Raw genomic sequence first — 23,173 nt, 5'->3', positions numbered from 1 at the left:
CTGACCATAGTGTACGTTTAGTGTACAGTTAACAACAGGTTCGGGCCGCTCGGATCCAGTTGCGCCCTACATTACCCCCCTCCGCTCCCTTTTGTCTCAGCCTCGATTTTACAACAGGGCTCATTAGACCTGTGTTGTGGCCCTCATTAATCCATGAAATTTCAGATTATCACCGCCCTCTAATAAAGTGCTGGTGCTTTATGGTAAAAGAACAATATATTCTCTTATCATATAAAGTAAAAATATTGTATTTTCTTGTATAATTAGAACACACAAGGAGCGATTTCAACGGCCTGAAGCCTCTACTCGAATTGTATTGCTAGTTTTTGTTTAGGTGTTTTTATTTAATAGACGTGCTTATAGACATTATATCACAACGTGTTTGTCTTTTGATTAGCTTTAACAGAAATATAATATATTTGTGATTGTTTAAGTATTTTTCGAGAAACTTGCAATTACTTGTGTTGTAACTAGCATACATTATTGTCCCAGCGATGCCCAGGCAGTCAGTCGGCTCGGTAATCACTGTGAGGTTCACGTGTTCGACTTAAATGCATTGTACAGTTCAGTCCCACTTCCATTCTGTTCTGTCTTCGTTCGTTGTGCGTTAGAGTTTTTCAATAAAGACTGCACTTTAGCCTGTTGAGTCATCTGGGAAACAGATTCCAATTATGATAAGCAAGCGTCTGAAACTTTCCGATATTAGACAGTTCTGCAAGCCAGTTACTAGTACTACAAGTGACAATGCAGATGCAGATAATCCAACAGTCTCAAGCAAAGGAATAGAAACTTGCCATACAGAGGAAATACCATGTTCATCAGAAGGCGAGTCTGAAAATGCTTGTGCAACTATTGCACATCATGAACCACCAGATAGTTGTGAAACAAGTTTGTGCAGTAATGAAAACTCTGACACTCCACAGATACAGTGTGGAAAGCCATATCATCCAGACGCACAACTAATACCACGACAGAAAGCAAAATCTCAAAATATCAACTTCCAGGGCAAGTGGTTTGATGAGTTCCCATGGCTGCACTTCGACAACCATACTCAAAAAATCATATGCTTTCATTGTGCCAAGGCGGAAAATAGAGGCCTTTTTACAGGGAAATTGGAGAGGCCAGTGGAGTATACCTTCATATCCACCGGTTTTTGCAACTGGAAAAAGGCAAAACAGAAATTCAACAAACACTAATTCTCCTCTCAGCACAGATTCACTATATCTCCAGAAGGTTTACTTGATGTAACTCCAGTGACTGTCCAGCTACATGATGGAAAAAAGAAGCAGCAAGAAGAATGCAAAAGAAGTCTAGCCAAAATATTCAGAAGTTTACGTTTCTTACTGCGTCAAGGCTTAGCATTATGTGGACATACTGATACGGAGGGGAACTTACTGCAGTTAATGAAGCTTCTGGAAGAGGAAGATCCTGAGTTGACGGCCTACTTGTCAAAGAAAACCACATTCACATCACTCCAGGCTCAGAATGAAATAATGGAGATGTTCAGCCATCAGATACTGAGGAACATAGCACACGAAGTGCAGTAAAATAAAATCTTTGCATTAATTGTTGATGGCACTCAAGATGTTACAGGTGCCGAACAGGAAGCATTATGTGTATGATACGTAGATGAGAACCTTGACATCCATGAGACATTTCTTGGTTTGTACAGTGTTTCCAATACAATTGGTGAAACAATATTTTCTACTACACTTTATGTACTGACTAGACTCAATTTACCATTGTCAGGATTAAGAGCACAAACTTATGATGGAGCCGCTCACATGAGTAGTGCGTACAGTAGGTAAAATAAAAGAGAAGCAACCGTCAGCTTTGTTTTTTCACTGCGGAGCACACAAGGCTAATTTAATAATGCAACATGCAGTTGAAGCTTGTGAATGTGTTCGAGATTCTTTCAAGTGGGTACACAAACTTGGTGTCTTGCTTCAAAGGTCAGGCAAATACAAGACAATCTTTGAAAATATTGTATCGTCAGACAGCCACAATGGTCCAGTTAAATACATCCGCCCACTGTGTCCAATACGCTAGTTGTGCCACCTATCTGCAATTACATGTGCCAATGATCACTACAGTGAAATTGTTGATTCTTTGTCTGAATTAGCAAATGAAAAATCAGATGTAGCAGTGAAAGCACGAGGTCTGCTGGACAGATTTGAAAAAGGAAAGACAGTTTTAGAATTGTTGATGGCTCAGCATCCATTAGCTGCATTAGAGGAACTAAACCGTGCATTCCAAGCAAAATCAGCGACAGTATCTGGCATGATTGAAGCATCTGCAATGACAGTTGAGCAATTGCGGGTATTGTGAACAGAGGAAAATTACAAGAAGATATTTGATGAAGCTGAGAAAAAGGTAAATTCCTTAGATCTGGTGCTTATTGAACTACCACACATTCGCAGACCCCCCAGAAGGATCACAGGTGATGGCTCAGCACACAATTCTGCAACAGCTAGAGATTACTACAGAAGCCAATATTTTGAAGCTGTGGAGACAGTCATAGAACATCTGACCACTAGATTCAATGCAGACAACAATGACTTGAGGCAATATCTGGCACTTGAGAACATGATCACATCTGGCAAGATTGACAACTCGGTTATAAAGTTCTATCCAGAAATCTCTGCACAACGACTCGAGTTTCAGTTGCCCATGTTAAAAGGAACAACAACAAAAGTAGTATCTCTGAAAGGTGCGAAGGATGCTTATTGTAAAATGCATGAAACAAGCTAGCAGATGTTTAGTGAAGTGTTTCTTCTCATGAAAATTTTACTTGTATGTCCAGTATCCAGCTGCGAATGTGAACGCAGCTTTTCTGCATCAAGACGGTTTAAGACGTGGTTAAGGTCAACTGTGTCTCAATGCCGCCTCAACCATGTGGCAGTCTGTCACACTCACAAAGATGAGGTCGACAAGATAAATATAGAAGAGCTTATGAAAGAATTTATAAACAGATCATCATAAAGGAGGTCTACGTTTGGAAACATGTAGACTAGAGGACTAAATAAATCTTACTTCAGTGAAAAGTATGAATAATTATGTGCTACATTGTAATTATGTGTAATTTTCAAGTGTTCGCAAAGACATTTTAATTATTTTTATCAAACAACATGAACGATTTTTCAGTAGATATAAACTTGTCAAGGGTAATTACTAATTTTATTAATATTTGAAAACGTAATCCATGCAATGAAAGTTATTAGTAACCTTGACAAGTATAATGGCCATCTTTTATTATGTGCAGTGTGCAGGAATAAGTTCATGTGGCAGTCAATTTATGACACATTTGTCTTTATTCTATTAACATTTTGAAAACTGTTTACAACACCTCACTCATACAAACCTACATGGAAACCTTGAAGTATCGTGGCAACAAGATTACTCTGTGACTGCATGTTTACAGCTTTCAGGTTCACGTAATCAGAGATTACCAATTTGCAAATTGAACAGTTCACATAAGTGGTTGCAAAAATCACCCCTCCCAGCGGGTGTAAAATATCTACGCCCATGCTTTTTACGGTAATTAATTACGATATATGTAACGTAACAGTTTTTCTGCTATAATTAAATTACATAATATAGTTTTCCTGTAATAATTAAATCAAATTTTATAATAATTGTCTCCTATAATTTAGTTGTATTATATAACAGTTCTTTCTGCGAGGCCCGGCATGGCCAAGCGCGTTAAGGCGTGCGACTCCTAATCTGAGGGTCGCGGGTTCGCATCCGCGTCGCGCCAAACATGCCCATCCTTTCAGCCGTGGGGGCGTTATAATGTGACGGTCAATTCCACTATTCGTTGGTAAAAGAGTAGCCCAAGCGTTGGCGGTGGATGGTAATGACTAGTTGCCTTTCCTCTAGTCTTACACTGCTAAATTAGGGACGGTTTGGTTTGGTTTTTGGAATTTCGCACAAAGCTACTCGAGGGCTATCTGTGCTAGCCGTCCCTAATTTGGCAGTGTAAGACTAGAGGGAAGGCAGCTAGTCATCCCCACCCACCGCCAACTCTTGGGCTTCTCTTTTACCAACGAATAGTGGGATTGACCGTCACATTATAACGCCCCCACGGCTGGGAGGGCGAGCATGTTTGGCGCGACGCGGATGCGAACCCGCGACCCTCAGATTACGAAGCGCACGCCTTAACGCGCTAGGCCATGCCAGGCCCAAATTAGGGACGGCTAGCACAGATAGCCCTCGAGTAGCTTTGTGCGAAATTCTAAAAAACAAACAAACAAATCTTTCTGCGATAATAAATAACATTATGTTATAGTTTTCGGCGATAATTGAATGACATAATGTAATAGTTTTTTTTTTAAATAATTAAACCATATAATATAATAGTTCTTTCTACGATAATTGAACTTCATAATATAATAGTTCCTGGATCTCAGCCGATATAACAACTAGTTTATTAACTATGCAAGAAAAAGTTTGTTTCTCAGATAGACTGAAACTAAGAATGACAGAGAAGGTGTTGTTACTATGTTGTTGAGATTAAATAGAGAAAGTTGTTAGTATCTGGTGTAAACGAAGAGAGAGTACTGTTAGTATATTGTCGTAATGAAAGAGAATGTTGTTAATACATTGTTGTGATAAAAGGGAGTGTTGTTCACATATTGTTGTAATTAAAGAAAAAATTTAATATATAGATGCGATTAAATAAATATTGTTGTTAATATATTGTTGTGATTAAATAAATAGTGTTGTAAATATATTGCGATTAGAAAAATAGTATTGTTAATATACAGCTGTGATTAAAGAAATAATGTTGTTAATATATTGTGATTAGAGAAGGAGTGTTGTTAATATACAGCTGTGATTAAATAAATAGTGTTGTTGATATATAGTCGTGATTAAATGAATAGTGCTGTAAATATATCGTTGTGATTAAAGAAATAATGTTGTTAATATATCGTTGTGATTGGAGAAATAGTGTTGTTAATATTTAGTTGTGATCAAAGAAATAGTGTTAACATATTGTTTATTCCCCTTTTAAAATTAACAGTTTTTAATAATATTGTTTTTTGATTTTTTTATGTCAGTAGAGCTGTGCAACAGCAATATTGTAATATATGAATTAGTTAAGTTTAATGAAATACGCAGTTGGTGTTTGATACTCTTTTAGGAAACGATGACAATCTTTGGATTGGTTTCGTTCAGATTAGATGGCTTTTGCTTCTGTCATCATTGCCACAATGTTTTGAATTATGTAAAGTTTAAATGAACGTTATAGTTTAACTACATAATAGAATATCTGATTTACTGTTTTTGTAGATTCTAAATACCTTTCTATTAGATTTAACTGTTTTTTTCAAGTTTTTTTCCTGGTTATTGTAGTATATTCTAGACTAGTTCTGGCTTTTGTACTTTGTTTGAGAAGTAGACTGTATTGATTAAGAATTCTTGTAATCTAGTTTAAATACTAGACTGTACTCTCTTTGTTTTTTATACCTGGTTAGCAGAGTAGACCGTAATGGTTTTGGTTTTATACCTACTTCAATGAGTGGACTGATTTGGATCTGATTTTTATAATTTGTAGAGAAGGCATACAGTAATGGTTGTGAATACATGTATTAAAAACAATCGAAGCTTAAATATAAATGATATTTTATTGTTTTTTTAGAACGCAGACTTGTGGTAAGTTAAAAAAAAAAGAAGAAGAAAGATGTCCGAGTAGAATTTTCTTTATAAGATGAAAGTTCTCACTTCACTTTAGATGAATATGTTCTTCCTTACGATAACATTCAGAAGAAATATTACTGTATTATTGTTACTGGATGAAATATCGCTTTGCTATTCAAGAAGTGGTCGCCGACGTTCCTATACGCTCTAACTTAGGCCTGGCATGGCCAGGCGCGTAAGGCGTGCGACTCGTAATCCGAGGGTCGCGGGTTCGCGCCCGCGTCGCGCTAAACATGCTCGCCCTCCCAGCCGTGGGGGCGTATAATGTGACGGTCAATCCCACTATTCGTTGGTAAAAGAGTAGCCCAAGAGTTGGCGGTGGGTGGTGATGACTAGCTGCCTTCCCTCTAGTCTTACACTGCTAAATTAGGGACGGCTAGCACAGATAGCCCTCGAGTAGCTTTGTGCGAAATTCAAAAACAAACAAAACAAACAAACAAACAAAGCTCTAACTTAAAATTAGTCATTAGCTTTTATTTTGGCCTGGCATGGCCTTGCGCGTTAAGGCGTGCGCTTCGTAATCTGAGGGTCGCGGGTTCGCGCCCGAGTCGTGCCAAACATGCTCGCCCTCCCAGCCATGGGGGCGTTATAATGTGACGGCCAATCCCACTATTCGTTGGTAAAAGAGTAGCCCAAGAGTTGGCGGTGGGTGGTGATGACTAGCTGCCTTCCCTCTAGTCTTACACTGCTAAATTAGGGACGGCTAGCACAGATAGTCCTCGAGTAGCTTTGTGCGAAATTCCAAAAACAACAACAACAAGAGCTTTTATTATTAGTAACTAACTGACAATTAGTTTATATCCTATATATAGTCTCCTTATCTGCTTCATTTGTCAGAAAATTGCTGAGAAAGATTGAATGTGATGTGTAATACCACATTCAACAACTACAACAAACTCGTATAGACAATAGTGATTAGTCAACTATTGTCACAAATTCAAAAAAAAAGTTTATACGAAATTGACTTTTATTTTTATGATTTAGTCTCATAAAATGTTTTGTATTTATAGATAGCGGTACAGTTCTATATACTTGCAATTAAAAATGGCTGCCTTATTGTCCGATGACGATTTTCAGCGATTGCAAGTAGGTTTATTTTGAAGTTGATTATATATGTTGATAATAAATATACGGCTTATTCTGATTTTAGTGTTCATAATTGCAAAAGTTGTTAGTGAACTTGTCTGAAAACTGGTTTAAAGTGGGGTTTCTAACAATAGTTTCGTAGATCTATTATTACTGTTATTTAGCATTAGTATTAAGTTACAAGTACGATAAATGCGATAGAAATAGCCGCACATTTAGCCTTATCGGTAGAGTTTTAGAATTAATAAAAACTGTGATACCACTTGTTTTGTGTGACTTCTTTTAAGTTATTTGAGTGCTAAACCTTATCAAAGTAATTCATGGTTTAGAAAAATATGATTATCAGTAAGTTAAACCTTACATTTAAATTAATGCAAAGTTTGCACTATTATTTTGCATAATTTTTTTTAACTTCTAATTTTAAATATCAAAGTAATTCATGGTTTAGAGAAATATTATTGTCAGTAAGTTAAACTTTACATTTAAATTAATGTAAGGTTTGCACTTTTGTTTTTGCAAGAACTTATTTTAAATTTGAATATCAACTTTATAAAGTCATTATTGATATTGTATTCTAAATTTAATCTAATGAAGTAAGACAGAGGAGGGTGCAGATAGCATAGTTGCTTTGCACTATAAAATTCCGAACCAACCAACTAGCCGCAGATCAATAAACTGAAAAAAATACAAAACTCAAGTATATTGGGAAAACTGGATTTTCTTCATAAGTGTTTTCTGCTACTGAAATTTTGTACCATTTGTACATCATTAGTATGTTATACTGTGCATTTAACTTTTAAATTGAAAATGGTAGTTGTTTACCTAAACCTACAATGACATTGTGAGAATTCACCAACTGTGTTTGACATAGGCAGTGTTTTTAACAAGTAATTAGTCATGGGTACATTTAGAAATATTTTCCAAAATACACTGTATTTACAGATCATATAGCAAATAGTAAAGTTTCCATAGAAAGTTTAATGGTGTACACCCTTGGGTGCAACTCTAGTGAAGTTACTTCATTTTTTCTTTCATGAAGTTGCACTTTTATCTCACAGTGCAAAAAAGAAATCATTGATGGTATTAACAGTGACTGTAAATGCTTAAACACTAATTCATTCATTGCAGAATAGCTAGTTTAATTGTTACTGCTTTATCAAAGTGTGCAAAAATATTTTATCCGTGTGGTTATCAAATTACATACAAAATTTGTTAAATAAAATTCAAACTAATAATATTAACATAATAATTAAATAAAAATAATTAAACATAAAGTTGAAGCATTAAGTGTAGAATAAAATTAGGGAATTGATCTTAGGAAATGAGTAAAATTTAACTGAAGTTTTTATCCCAAAGCATTATCCATGTTCTGTTTTTTGCTGATTGAGTGTTGTCCTGTTATGTGTAAGTAGTGCTTTGACTTGTGCCTGGTATATTGGTCTAGCTTGCAGTACACCATAATATATATTATATCAAACTGGATAACTGATACATGGTCCTAATTATGTTTCATTTTAACTGTAAAATGATCAAGATGGAACAACATAGGAATAACTAAACAACTACACTACTGTTAGTAAGTTATTCACGGTACTTGTTAAACTAATATTTTTTGATATACATAAGTAAATATGCTTGAAGAAACTAAGGCAGACTCAAGTTTTCTCTACTGTGGCTAAATACACTTCTAAAATGACTTTCTTGATTTATAAAGAAAAAACATGCACACGAAAAACAAACAAATGGAATGTAAGTTGAAAAAGGAACAGCCATATACATTAATAATTTGGAGATGTCGTAGTGTTTTCTAATTAAGTTTGGTTCTCTGTAGGGTGTACAGTTTTGTTATTTATGTAAATGAACTCTTGTTATTACAGCTTGCTACTATTTATATATTTATTGAAAAGGAAGTCTGTGTTCATAAAATCTGATTTTAGATATGTTGCCACATGTTTTTTTAGACTCCCAAGAGAATGATAGAGGTGGACATGCTGCATCATCCACCCGTTTTATTAATAAAAATAGGTTTTGAATTTAACCAGAGCATGGCTTTTATTCTGTTAGTGATTTTAAATTCTCATTAGGGTGAACCATTTGTTCATCAAACTAACCATGAGTGTGGAAAGATGTAATTAAGTAGGGTTTCACTTTTTTTTGGTTGTTACCATTTAGTTGGATCATGTTTCACTAGAATTTACATTAATACTGGTAATGGATTGGTTTCATAAAGCATTTTGATTGACTTATGCTGTAATGGCAGAAATTAATTATGCCATATTCTTGTTGTGTTTTTATAAACTGCTCTGAATTTCCCTGTCTGATTGGATACATATGTGGTATTTTAAGATTTTTCATAAAAGATGTTTTTTTTTGTCATGAAGTATGAATTGATACTGATAGAAAGCCAGTTCTTCAAATAATCATCTTAATAGAGAGAGCAAGTATTTTTTAATGTTTGTTTGAATGAAGAGGCTCTTGGATATTCTTTTGATATGCAAGTAGAATATTGAAACTTTAGCTCTGGTATTTTTGATTACTACAGAACCAGTTTTAAAATAATTACATTATATCCTGAAAAAGACTAGGGCCTAGAATATGGCTATTAAAACAATGTAAAATCACCATCATTCTTGCTAAGTGACATCTTAATGTAATAAAAGTTCAATTTGTTCTGTTTGGGTTCAAAAGTCAAGATGGTATAATGTTTTTTGACAAGTGGTCACATACTGATTTTTTTGTATAGCATTGAAAAGTTTTTGTGGGAGGTAATTCTTTGGAAATAGTTAACTTTTTTGGACAATTATTTTTTGCAGAAGGGTGAAAATATTTATCACAAAAAGAGTACTGTGTAGCATAATTCCTCAGTAAAGATAATGTATTTGGACTTTTGTGCTTAATTTGTTCAGTGTAGTAAAAAGTGTTATTTTTATTATTCATTTGTGTAATTCATCATTACTTCTGAGGAAGTAATTAGGTTTTAATAAATATAGTATCATTTATCTATTATGGATTTAATTAAATTTATTTGAAAAATTAAAAAGGTGTTTTATTTATTACTTATAAGTTTATACATATACTTAAGTCATGTCCTTTGAAGCTGAACATGGACTAAAGGGGGTTTTAGGTGCATTATAAGAGTGATCATTAAATCACATTGTTCAATCAAGAAATAGTAACCTTGAAGTTTATGGTAGTGTTTTTGACCAGCTACCTTTCTTCTAGTATAGTAGTTCAGAATTAAGGAAGGTATGTGTTTATACAGCTTTGTGAAAACTTTGAAATAAGTGGGCATTTGTCTTATAGAATATAATTTCTGTTTTGCAGACTCAGTTGTTGGATTTAAGATCAAAAAACTACAGCCTGGAGGAAACCAATCGAAAGCAGCAGAATGGTGAGTTTCATTTCTTTGATACATTTGTAAAAATATATTAAATCAGTATTGCTAGTATGAACTGTAATTCATATAGTTGCTGAATTATGGGTCAATCACTGTATGTATACGTTTCACAGCCACTGAAGTATGGGTTGTTGGATGTGGCCGATATAAAGCATACAGCATACAGATGCTGAGTTATGGGTTGATGGATGTAGCTGAATTATTAATTGGTTGATGTAACACTATAGGTTTGTGAGCTGGTAAGAAATATTGATATATTTTATTTTTGATTGAAATAACTTCCATACTTTTATTAAGGTAGATCAGAAATGCTATGGGTAATGAGAGATAAAATAATCAGTGAATGATTTGTATAACTGTGTATGTATGCAAAACAGGTGCTAGACTTGTGAATTCACTGTAGTTTACATGTTTTTCAGAACTTGGACAATTTCAACATAAAATAGAAGATCTGGAGAAAGAGCTCAGCAAGGCCCAAAAGGTATGTGTTGTTTATTTTGTTCATTTAGAAGTTTGTGTTGTCGTTTGTTTACTTAGAAGTTTGTGTTGTCATTTGTTTATTTTGTTTACTTAGAAGTTTGTGTTGTTTCTTTGTTTGGTTTTGTTCACCAGAAGTTTGTATTATTGTTTGTTTAGTTTTGTTCATTTAGAAGTTTTTGTTTGTTTAGTTTTGTTTATTTAGAAGTTTATGTTGTAGTTTTGTTCATTTGGAAGTTTGTGTAGATGTTTGTTTGGTTTTATTCATTTAGAAGTTTGTGTTGTTTGTTTAGTGTTGTTCATTTAGAAGTTTGTTAATTTTGTTAATTTAGAAGTTTGTGTTGTAGTTTGTTTAGTTTGTTCACTTAAAAGTTTGTGTTTGCTTAGTTTTGTTCATTTAGAAATTTGTGTTGTTTGTTTAGTTTTGTTCATTTAGAAATTTGTGTTGTTTGTTTAGTTTTGTTCATTTAGAAATTTGTGTTGTTTGTTTAGTTTTGTTCATTTAGAAGTTTGTGTTTAGCTTTGTTCATTTAGAAGTTTGTTTAGTTTTGTTTATTTAGAAGTTTATGTTGTAGTTTTGTTCATTTGGAAGTTTGTGTTGATGTTTGTTTGGTTTTATTCATTTAGAAGTTTGTGTTGTTTGTTTAGTGTTGTTCATTTAGAAGTTTGTTTGTTAATTTTGTTAATTTAGAAGTTTTTGTTTGCTTAGTTTTGTTCATTTAGAAGTTTGTGTTGATGTTTGGTCAGTTTTATTCATTTAGAAGTTTGTGTTTGTTTAGTTTTGTTAATTTAGAAGTTTGTTCACTTAGAAGTTTTTGTAGTTTTGTTTATTTAGAAGTTTGTGTTGTAGTGTGTTTAGTTTTTTCATTTAGACGTTTGTGTTGTAGTGTGTTTAGTTTTGTTCATTTAGAAGTTTGTGTAGTTTTGTTTATTTAGAATTTTGTATTGTAGTTTGTGTTGTTTCACTCACTTAGAAGTTTGTGTTGATTTTTGTTTAGTTTTATTCATTTAGAAGTTTGTGTTGTAGTTTGTTTAGTTTTCTTAGAGTAGCCTAGGAGGAGGAGGTGGGTGAAAATGACTAGTTGTCTTCCTTGTCTCTTAGTTTAAAGTAAGGGTTGGCTAGGTTGGATAGCTCTTTTGTAGCTATGTATGGATATTGAGCCACAATAGCCCATGTGTACCTTTGTGTAGACATACAAGTGATGGCTAGCTGGGTTAGATAGCTCTTATGTAGCTCTGTATGAATATACAAGGAATGGCTAGTTAGGTTGGATAGCCTTTGTATAGCTTTGTATGGATGTAAAAAAACAAGTGTTTATATCCTCACCAAGTACATGTATTTCACTGTTTAGGTCATTAATCGCAGCAAGAAAGCAAAAGATGTTGAGCAACTGTTACAAGAGAATGAAAGTCTCCAGTTGAAACTTCAGAGTCAAGAAGATGAATTTCGTCTTCAAAATTCAACTCTTATGCATGAACTGGCTTCTGTAAGTTTAATAATTCAACAACAAATGTAAACATTGTACTGCATATACATATTGTTAAAAAAAATCTTAAAAATCTTAAATTTAGCTTTGGAAGTAATCCCAAATTCTGAAGTCACTGCAACTGCTAAGAACATATTAGAACTGTTGTCCAGTTTGTATTTAAACTTCTAAAATGTTGAACAAAAATTCTAAGACTGCCATGTGATTTGAGACTAATGTTTGTATAGGTTTGTGTATGTTTTTAGTTGAAATTCTGTTGCTGATTCAAATAGAAATGATTAAACAATGATTAAAGGAATCCAAAATTTTTTAGTTTTATAAATTTTAAGAGATGTAATCCAGAAAATTAGTCCCAATTTTAGAAACTGGCAGAATCAACCAAATTACTTGAACAGTATTGTGTTAATGTGCCATTTTAGTAAAATGGAATTAGCAATGTAGTTTTTATTAGCACTTTATGTGGAGTTAGGATAGGTGATAAATATATGTGTATCCTCATTCTATACTTAATTTGGTGAATACTTGGTTTTCCCTACTTGTATATAATTAATGACTATATATATTCTTGGTTGTCTTCACTCTGTAGTTAATTAATGATATATATACTTGGTTAACTTCACTCTGTAATTAATTACTTAATTCCACTTTGTACTTAATTAATGATATATATATCATGGCTTGTCTTCACTCTGTAATTAATTAATGACACATACACTTGGTTATCCTCATTACTGTACACAAAATTATGTACTTTAGTAACCTTAGCAAAAACCTTAAAAGAATTTCTGTATAATTTATTTTAGTAAGTGCTTAGTTAGTAGTTGTATATTTTAAAGGTTGTTTCAATGAATGAGAAACTGGAAAAACAATTAGAGGAATCAATGAGTGAGAAAAGGTTAGAAGATGGTGAAAATGACAGCAATGAAATCAGAAGACTTCAGGCTGAAAACATGGCTCTACAGAAGTCATTGTTAGGTAATGTTAAACCTATGTAGAGTTGTTTGAGAAGAAAATTTCATCATTACCAAAATTAATATTAGTCACTAGTGGTACCATATATTGTGAGTATTGAGTGATCAGGTCAACCCATTACAGTTCCTGATTAAAATTTTGAACATTTTTCAAGTTCTCTAGCTCTAGTAGGTTTTAATGTGGGTGAAATTTTTGTGTGCTTGGCAAAGTAACACGTTAAACTTGTAAGTTTTAGTTCTCAGTTCTGTATTTGTATAAATAATATTTTTATTTTACTAAAACTAAAAACAACATAGAGTACTTTATCACTGTAAGATTTATTGTATTAAAGCTATTAAATTTATTCTTTTCATTTTTGTGACAGAGAGCAGAGAGAAATATGAAGTTGAAATAAGTTCTCTTAAAAAGTAAGTTGACAGAAGTATTTTGTTGTGAACTGAAATGGAAGTTTTAGAGAAATATTTTGATTTAAAGTATAAAGTTTATTTCTGTAAATTATTCTGAAATAGAATAATAATAGAGTAAGGTGTATAAGAAAATTTTACTGTAAAAAGTAAGCCTACAGAAATTTCTAGGAATATGTTATTATGAAGTCAAAGGTAAACACTCAAGATGTATTTTGTTTTGATCTAAATTTGGAGATTGATGTTAATTACCAACTTACTATATGGATCAGAAGTAAAAAATAATCTGGTAATGAGTGTCGTTAATTGAAGATTTACTGTTCTTACTTTAAAAGATAAAATTCCAGACTATATATGTCATAAAAATGAACAAAATTATATTTCAGGTTAGTTCTGCCCATCACTGTTAAAGTGCATACAGTTACAACAGAAAGTGTTCGTACCCCTGCATCGTGAGTAGTTTTTCCTCATAACTTAAAAAGTTTCACGATTAGGATAATGAAAGTGTAGTATATTATAAATATTATACTAACACACATCCACATAAAATTATATGTAAATTGAACGACAAATAAACTGTTTATAAACAAATAACCAAACATAAGAGGGGCAGGAAGTGTTCGTGCATCTACTTTAATAGTCAGTTGTGTAGCCTTTCAGGTGAATTACTTGGCGCAATCTCTCCTCATAGCCATCCATGATCATTTGACAGTACTTGACTGGTATTTTCTTCCATTCTTCTTTAAAGAAGGCCTCCAACTCTTGCAAGTTTTTTGGATGACACTGATGAACCCTGGTCTTCAACTCGTGCCAAACGATTGAGATCAGGTGACTGCGATGACCACTCCAGAACGCTTATATGGTTTCTCTGCAACCAGGATTGCACATATTTTGATGTGTGCCGAGCATCATTCTTGATATAAGTGCCTAATATATCAATGTACTTTTCTTTTTTCATGATTTCGTTGAAGTGGTGAAGGCTGCCTACACCAGAAGAGCTGAAGGAACCCCATAGCATGATCGAACCACATCCGTGTTTAACTGTAGGGATGATGTTCTTTGAAAGATTTCGTTCCTTCTTCTTACGGAAAATATAGCGCTCATCATTGTGGCCAAAAGCTCAATTTTTGTCTCGTCTTACCAAAGAATACTCTTCCAATAGGTAAAGGGTTTATCTACATGCTTTCTTGCATACCTCAATTGTGCTTCTAAATGAACAGGCTTTAAATATGGAGCTCTACGAGGATGGCATGCTTTGAACCCAGAAGAATGTAACATGTTCATAACTGTAGAGGTGCTTACTTTAACCCCAGTTTCCCTTACCAGTTTCTGCATGCCATTACGTGTTCAACGAGGGTTCCTACTAACTTTTCTGAGAACCTTCCTTTTGGTTTTCTCTGGAATTTTGGTGGAGCGTCAGGAACGAGGGAGGTTAGCAGTTGATCCTGTAAGCCTAAACTTGGCAATTATGCTTTGAACAGTAGATTTCGCACATTAAGTTGTGTAGCAATACCAGAAAGAGATGCATGAGACTTGTATTTTACAATAATTTGTTTTTTTAAATCACTGGAAAGTTGTTTCCTGTTTGCCATGATGACCAAGCAGATAATGATGGAGAAGGCGCTAAATTGTCGGAAGTACATTTTTTCTGGCTAAATTCCAATAATTATGAACTCAGCGTCTAGTTCTGGAATGGTATAATGTAGTTTATTTGCCAAACTAAAAATTTTTACAGGAATATAAGTTTTTCACACATTCTGAAATGTATGAACACTTTCTGCTCCTCCTATTTTTGGTTATTTGTTTATAAACAGTTTACTTGTTGTTTAATTTACATAAAAATTTATGTAGATGTGTGTTAGTATAATATTTATAATATATTATACTTCTGTTAGCCTACTTGTGATACTTTTTAAGTTATGAGCAAAAAACCACTTGGGATGCAGGTGTACGAACACTTTCTGTCGTAACTGTATATCTGTTTACACAGTTTCTGTTGCTGTTAAAGTGTATACATCTGTTTTCACAATTTCTGTTGCTGTTAAAGTGTATATATCTGTTTACGTAGTTTCTGTTGCAGTAGAATTTCTTACAATGGTTTTGTAAGATATTTTCAATCTAATTTGAACAAGGCAGTGTTTGAAGTTCTCCACCTAGGAAGCATTATAGTAGAAACTGGACTTTGAGAAGGAAGGATGTCTGTAGGATCTGAAAGATTAACGAGGCATTAAGATAGTGTTGGTTTGTTATCATGCTACAGAAACATTTAGTTTGTGAAAAAGAACTGACAAACCTTCTGGTTTTGTTAAAATAATTGAAAGTAACTTTAAGACCTTAAGAAAAATATAGTGACTCAATTATTATATTTGTGTGCTCTCTCTGTAAAAGTTGTTATGGTTTTGTACAGTCTGTGAATTGTCTAATGCTATAGGACTGAGATACAGTAAAACTGTAGCTATCTAAGGGATTGGTATGTATTCATAAGGGAATAGTTTCAAGGTACATGGCAGCTGGAGATGGTTTAGTCATTTGTGTGCCTGTCTGCAGATCAGTGGGTCCAAGGTTTGAAGAAAGATATCTTACTCAACTTGCTTTACACATTTCATTGTGTGTGCATCATATCAATCTAACCAGGTTGAGTTACCATGTATGTAGTAGTTGCTGGTGATTAGTTTCTACCCTGTGGTGAGGGATGATAGTATTTACATTTCTGAGTCTTTGACTTGAAAGTTTGACCCATGGGATGCTATTTAGACTGAAGATACTAAGCACCAGTAGATGAGTCAAATGTATGCTGTTGAGTAACATCATATTTTTCAGGAAATTACTTCTTAGTAGTGTATATTAAAGTAAGTATATGTATTTATGGGTGTTTTGACCTTAGGATTCTTCTACAGTTGGTGTCTGTGACATGGTGATAAATCCAAAAATAAATGAACAGCACACACATACCACTTGTTTTAAAATAATGTATTCAAAACAAGTTAAACATACATACAAATATGCTTTGCACTATGGAGATTATAGTTTTATCTTAAATGCTATATAGTTCTATTCTTGTCAAACATTCACTTAGGCCAATTCAATTGCTCTAGAATTCATTTGACAAGCCAAACTATTGTTCTCTTAACAGTATTGGTGTATAATTAATTTATGTTATATTGGTGAGCTATTGTTTCTTAATGTAACAATAGAAACCAAGCATGCTATTAAAATCTATTATTTCTTAATTTTGTTCTTTAGGATGTTAGTACGTGAAAACATTTCTGATGAAGTTGAAGGGTAAGTACTATATGTTGAATTTTCATTGTAATTTGAAAATGTATAGTATTAAAATATAACATTTGTATTGTACCTTATGTGCTTAAGTTTCATGTATTAATAGATGTTTCTTCCATGTGCATAGAATTTGTGTAATTTCATTAGCAGAAAGAAAACCATTTCTAATATGTTTGATTTCAGTTTTGTTGCCATTTGTCATATGTTTAGTTTCAGTTTTGTTAACATTTGTCATGTGTGGTTTCAGTTTTGTCAACATTTGTTCTTTGTTTGGTTTTAGTTTGATTAACATTTGTCATATATTTGGTTTCAGTTTTGTTAACATTTTTCTGTTTGGTTCATATTTTTCTTCTATTAAGAAAATTTTATTTCAGCATCCTTGGATTTTTCTGACAACATATATGCTAAAACAGAATAAAAAGGTACCATGAAAATGAGTATTTAATATTGCTTCAGTTACAAGAAATTAATTAAATTTTGTGTGGTGCAAAGTCAGTTTTGTTCATCGTATGTTTTTATAGTAGTTGCATCCTTTCTTATCACTTGTTTTGGTTATGTTTTTGAAAGTATGTAACAGAATACATTTGTAAACTGTCTATAGCTTTAGTAAATTTGAAGAAAGTCTATATTAACTAGCTAATTACTTTTCGTGAGTATAAGAGTAATGGATTGAATACAAACTTTTCTGTTGGTAAGAAGATCTCCTGAGAAGATGTCTTGTCAGAACTTGAAGGTCCTGCTGAACGAAGCTGAAAGTGTGAATAACAATTTGAAGAAACAACTCCAGGAATTATCAGGTAGGAGTCTCTTTGTCTTAAGGATTTACAGAATTGTGGAAAACAAAACAGTTGTACATTTTACACATACATCAGTTACTGAAGACACCATCATTACTGGCTAAACCATGGTCCTAACAAATAATGTGTTTGTGAAATATATAACTATCTTGTTGTTCCTCAACTCTGTAATCAAGGAGTTTGACTAAGTGCCATCAGTTTCAAGAATCAGTTATACTTAAGGATTTCTTTATTTCAAGGAAACTTTTGTTACATGCCAGTTGCTTCTCTAAAAACATCACCACATCTATAAAAGTACAAGTCACATGTTTGATATTAGAGGACAGTTAAATTCCTTTTAACTTATGGTAAGCTTTCAGACAATTATAAATCATTGAGATCATTACAAGAAGATGTAGGCATGGACTGCAAGTAATACTGAATTTTTATTTTGTTTTTAGAGAGAAAGGTATAATTTGAAATTTAAGATATAAAAATACTCAGAAAGGTACCAAAATATACACTGAAAGGTTTTAACTCAAGTCATATGGAACCTAATATATTACATTTATAGCAAATGGGACAGTAAATATTGACTATAATGAAGGATTTCTTAATCTCCTTATTCTCTGATGTGATGTGAATCTGAAATATGTGTTGGACTGTTTTTTTCAGTGATCTTAATCTAAAAAAACATGTTGGAATGTTTCTTTTAGTGATCTGCCTTAAAAATATGTTGCACTATTTCTTTTAGTGATTGGAATCTTAAAAAAATGTTGGACTGTTCCTTTCAGTGTTTGGAGTCTGAAAAACATGTTGGACTTTTCTTTCAGTTATCTGAATGTTAAAAACATGTTGGGACCTTTAATGATCTAAGTGTGAGGAATGTGTTTATTTCCATAAGCCACTGTGATGTTTTGGAATACGTAAAGTACTTTGTGATTCATTAATTTTAGTTACATATGTTTGTGATTGGTTAATTTTTGTTACATATGTTTGTGATCAGCTAATTTTTGTTACATATGTTTGTGATCAGCTAATTTTAGTTACATATGTTTGTGATTGGTTAATTTTTGTTACATATGTTTGTGATCAGCTAATTTTTGTTACATATGTTTGTGATCAGCTAATTTTTGTTACATATGTTTGTGATCAGCTAATTTTTGTTACATATGTTTGTGATTGGCTAATTTTAGTTACATATGTTTGTAATTGGTTAATTTTAGTTGCATATGCTAATTAATAGTAGGAAATTCAAGTAAATTTGTTAAAACAGACCTATTTGGAAGTTGTTTTAATATGAAGTAAGTATAGTGTGATTCCAAGTTCCAAAGATTATCTCATAGAAGACAACCTTTTGTCACCTAAAGGCTGTTTCTTTGACAAGATTTTGCAATTTTATTTTAAAAGGCATGATATTGAATTTTAAAAATGTGTTTTAAACAAATAATCAGTATTTAAAAGCATATTTCAGTAAGTTAAAACTTGAACAATTTTCATGATTTATAAAAGAAATACAAAATTAATCATCAGGAGGATGAGGACATTTAAAATAATTTGGTAAAACCTGTATTGACTTTAAATTTTATATATTTTTGTGGATCTTTAACCTGAAGGTGACGAAGATATGATATTAAGTTTATGACTATGAATGTTCACCATAACATATAATATATACAACCTGTACTTCCATACTGCTAACTACAGAGTTAATATAAACATTTTATTTTGGAAACAATTGTGTAACCTTTGTTGAATGTTAAAATGTATAGTTATTTGTTTTATTGTGTGGTGCTAATAACTGGTTGTGTCTGTTTCTGTACTCTTTTATAGACATATTTACTTCTCTGTTATAATATAACTGGATTTTAAACAATTATCAGGGAAGTAACATGTTTATAAAGGTTTCTAAAGACATAGAGACCTAGCTTAGTTAATCTTTTGAAGTAACTTCATAATAATCTTATTGTAATAATTCTATGCCACCAAGTATTGTGACCTAACTTACTGTAATAACTCTGTCACTAAGTATTGTGACCTAATTTATTGTAATAACTATATCACTAAGGTTGTGACTTAACTTACTGTAATAACTATGTCACTAAGTATTGTGACCTAACTTTAGGAGTATTGTGCTTTAGCTAGCTACTGTGTGTTAATAAAGGAAATTATGTGTACTAGTGATAAATTACTGTGTGTTAATATAAGCATACATTTACTAGTAGTAAATCAGTGAGTATTAATATAAACATGTATACTTGTAATAAATCACTATGTTAATATAAACATGTGTACTCATGGTAAGTCACCAATGTTAATACGAATGTGCATACTAGTCGTAAATCAGTAAGTGTTACTCTAAATATACATGTACTGGCGGTAAATCAATTAGTGTTATTATAAACGTGTAGTAGCGGTAAATCACAAGTTAATATAAGCATGTATTAGTAGTAAATCACAAGTTAATATAAACATGTATTAGTAGTAAATCAATATGTGTTAATATAAACATGTATTAGTAGTAAATCAATGAGTGTTAATATAGATATGTAGTGACAAATCATGTGTTAATTTAAACACTATCACATCAAATAACCTGTATGGTAAGTGGTGGTGAAGAGTTACATTATACAGTTATTTATTTGACTTATTTCTGCATACAGGTGCTAAATTGAGTCTTGATATTGAAGTTGAAGAGAAAAATATGTTGAAGAAACAGATGGCTGTGATACAGGTAAATATTTTATATTAAAACATTTCACTGTTTGTTCTTTGTAGTATACATGGTCATGACAATTCATCTACACATAGTTTTACATAAAAACGTTTGACTGTTCTTTGTGTTATATACGGTCACAATGATTCATTTTCATGTTATTATAATTTATTTACGTCTTTTTTTCTAGACTTGGATGCTTATTTTTCTTTATTTGGAATGTTAGATTCGAGAACTGTTTTTATTGTGGGAACTGCACATAACCCTAAGTATTTATATTTTATTTGCAGTCTATGTTTTATGGTTTTCTTTTATACATAATTTATACAGGTTATTCATAATGAACAAACAGTGGCAAAACAAGCAGCAAGTTCCAAGTGACTCATGGATGATTAATCTAAAAATGTAGGTGAAGTGGAAAGAATGACCTGTGACTAGTTTTCCATCTTCAAGTCTGAGGATGCCATCCTTTCTACTTAACCTACTTTTGTAGATGATTTTTTCAAGAGTCACTTGGATCTTGCTGCTGGTTACCTATTGTTTGTTTACTTTGTTGGATGTGTGCAAATAATTCTCAATGGGAGAAGTGTCACAAAAATGAGGTTAAGGTGATTAGTTTGTTTGAAGTATGTTACAGGTGTTTGATTTGTTAAATATTTATGATTAGCTTATTGATAAGTGATAATGGTCTTTCTTTATCTCAGTTGTGGTTTCTAAAAATGATGTTATTTCTTATAAAGTTGTTTTGATAGCTCTTTTTATCAACTGCATATTATGCTGGGAATGAAAACAATGAATTCTCTTCCTCAGGCTTCACAGAAAGAGGAAGTGGAAAGACTGAAAGAAGAAATTTGTAAAGTAAGTGCTGTGTTTTAGTGTGTTTACCATAAAATGATTGTATCTGTAGACGGTGTGTTTACCATAACATGATGACTGTATTTGTAGACGATGTGTTTACCATAACATGATGACTGTATTTGTAGACGATGTGTTTACCATAACATGATGACTGTATCTGTAGATGGTGTGTTTACATAAAATGATGACTTTTTATTTTTGGATAAATCAGATCAATAATCATAACAAGTCAAACAATGTTTTTTCTTTCAATTCTTTCTTATCTGAGTTGTAGAATACCTGCTTTAAGACCGAATCAGATGTTCCCACAGAAAGAGATATCACGAGACTGGCCTGTTTGCTGGTATGTTTAATAAGGTTTGTTCTGTTCACAGCAGGCACAGAACAAATACGAACTGAAAACCAGATCCACACCAGTTTTCATATAAGAACATGACTTATATGGTTCCATATGTAGTGGATAGAAATAAGCATTTTTGGATGAATTAACATGTACATTCTACAAAAGTTAAACGTTAAAGGGACTACATCCTTTGTGCTACTATATACTGTGACATTTAACTTTCACTTTAACCTAGAAGATGATAGCTAAACATTGCCAATATGCTCACTGAAGAAGAAGAGGTTTCAGCTTTATTAAGCATGTATCAGATGTTCTTTGTAGTTGTGTCACATCTGGTCAAGTGAGTTCAAATATTTGTGTTTCACTTGGGGAACATAAAAAGTATGAGTTATATAAATATGAATTGATGCTATTGGTAGATGTATCAGTTCTGATAAAATATTTGGAACATAGTACTGACGTATTGGTTGATGTGTAGGTTACCATACCATAAGGGTTCAGATGATAGCACTGATCTCTTGGTTGATGTGTAGATTACCATACTATAAGGGTTTAGATGATAGTATTGACATATTGGTTGATGTGTAGATTATCATACCATAAGTGTTTGGAAGATAGTACCACAAAGATATGGAAGATATCAGTAGTATACAGTATTTTAAATTACACCATCCATGATGTGTGAAGTTATTGCTGCCATATTTGAATGGGTGTAGTGTAACCTTATCCAGTAAAGTAACAAGACTTTAATAGTTATGTAAGAGAAATTATTTATGATTATTTTTCTTTCAGTTGACAGAAAAGTTAAAAAGGAAACAAGAAAGGTAATTTTTTATTATTTTTCTTGGAAAATAGAATAGAAGTGTTATATTTATACTTTTTGAGTTGTATTTAAACATTTCATGGCAAAATTTAAATTTCTGTCAGAATCCATATAAAGGCCTAAGTGTTTATTGGTAACAGAAACAAACGTTGTGGTTAGTAACAGTGATAACAGAAACAATAGTTGTATATATACACAGTAGCTGAAGTAAGCTTACCACATTTGTTTTCTCTAAATGTAATTTTGTGGAAATTATGGTATGTTTGACAGAACACTCAGTTTGCATTATTATGGGTGTTCAATATATTTTGTATTTAATGATATTTCACTTGTATATCAAATCACTGCTGAGTTTTAGTGACATAAGTTTCTCTGTAGTCCAAATTGTGATAATTTTTGATAGAAATGACAATATAAACCCTCTTTAATGTTGCAAAATCTCCCATATTTGAAATTGCTGCTAACCCTAGATTAAACAATTTAAACTGTTGTGTTCAGATTTGATTTAGTAGTATAAACCATTTTATAGTTGAAATTACTTGGTTTGATAGTATATACTCTGCTATGTTTCAAGCATTTGCTACAAAGTGTCTTCTATCTCAAATTTCTACGAGTTAGAATCCTTTATTTTCATCATTGACTTGACCAAGTTATTAAACTCAAACTGAAGTCTTACAACTTGTATAAAACTCAGACTGATATTCTTCTATTTGTATTAGGCAGGTGGTAGCAATGCCTATGTAGGAGTGGCTCTGGATTGTTCATGGATATGATGCTTTTAAATGTCTTCTCAGTAGATCATCAGTGCTTTACTATATAGTGTTTTTTTTAATAATAATATCTTTGTAATGGTTG

The 23,173-nt window shown here is 32.4% G+C and overlaps 1 protein-coding gene across 7 annotated transcripts in view; it reads left to right on the top strand.

Moving 5' to 3' along the window:
* The first annotated feature begins 6,655 nt into the window (after window positions 1–6,655).
* Window positions 6,656–23,173, top strand: part of LOC143244103 (GRIP1-associated protein 1-like) — a 49,106-nt gene continuing 32,588 nt past the window's right edge. For 2 of the 7 annotated variants that reach the window (XM_076488181.1, XM_076488177.1), the window contains exons 1-12: window positions 6,656–6,786; window positions 10,111–10,177; window positions 10,603–10,664; window positions 12,013–12,147; window positions 12,984–13,122; window positions 13,484–13,526; window positions 13,910–13,975; window positions 16,767–16,805; window positions 17,499–17,599; window positions 20,242–20,312; window positions 21,105–21,152; window positions 22,288–22,319. In XM_076488181.1, the coding sequence (XP_076344296.1) occupies window positions 6,745–6,786; window positions 10,111–10,177; window positions 10,603–10,664; window positions 12,013–12,147; window positions 12,984–13,122; window positions 13,484–13,526; window positions 13,910–13,975; window positions 16,767–16,805; window positions 17,499–17,599; window positions 20,242–20,312; window positions 21,105–21,152; window positions 22,288–22,319 (845 nt within the window). In that variant the 5' untranslated portion in view covers window positions 6,656–6,744. The remainder of the gene's footprint in view (window positions 6,787–10,110; window positions 10,178–10,602; window positions 10,665–12,012; window positions 12,148–12,983; window positions 13,123–13,483; window positions 13,527–13,909; window positions 13,976–16,766; window positions 16,806–17,498; window positions 17,600–20,241; window positions 20,313–21,104; window positions 21,153–22,287; window positions 22,320–23,173) is intronic. The other 5 variants (XM_076488184.1, XM_076488180.1, XM_076488183.1 and 2 more) reach the window with 3 other exon arrangements.

Source organism: Tachypleus tridentatus, chromosome 2, assembly GCF_004210375.1.
Source record: "Tachypleus tridentatus isolate NWPU-2018 chromosome 2, ASM421037v1, whole genome shotgun sequence".
Lineage (NCBI taxonomy): Eukaryota > Metazoa > Arthropoda > Merostomata > Xiphosura > Limulidae > Tachypleus > Tachypleus tridentatus.
This window is presented reverse-complemented; position numbering and strand designations above follow the sequence as displayed.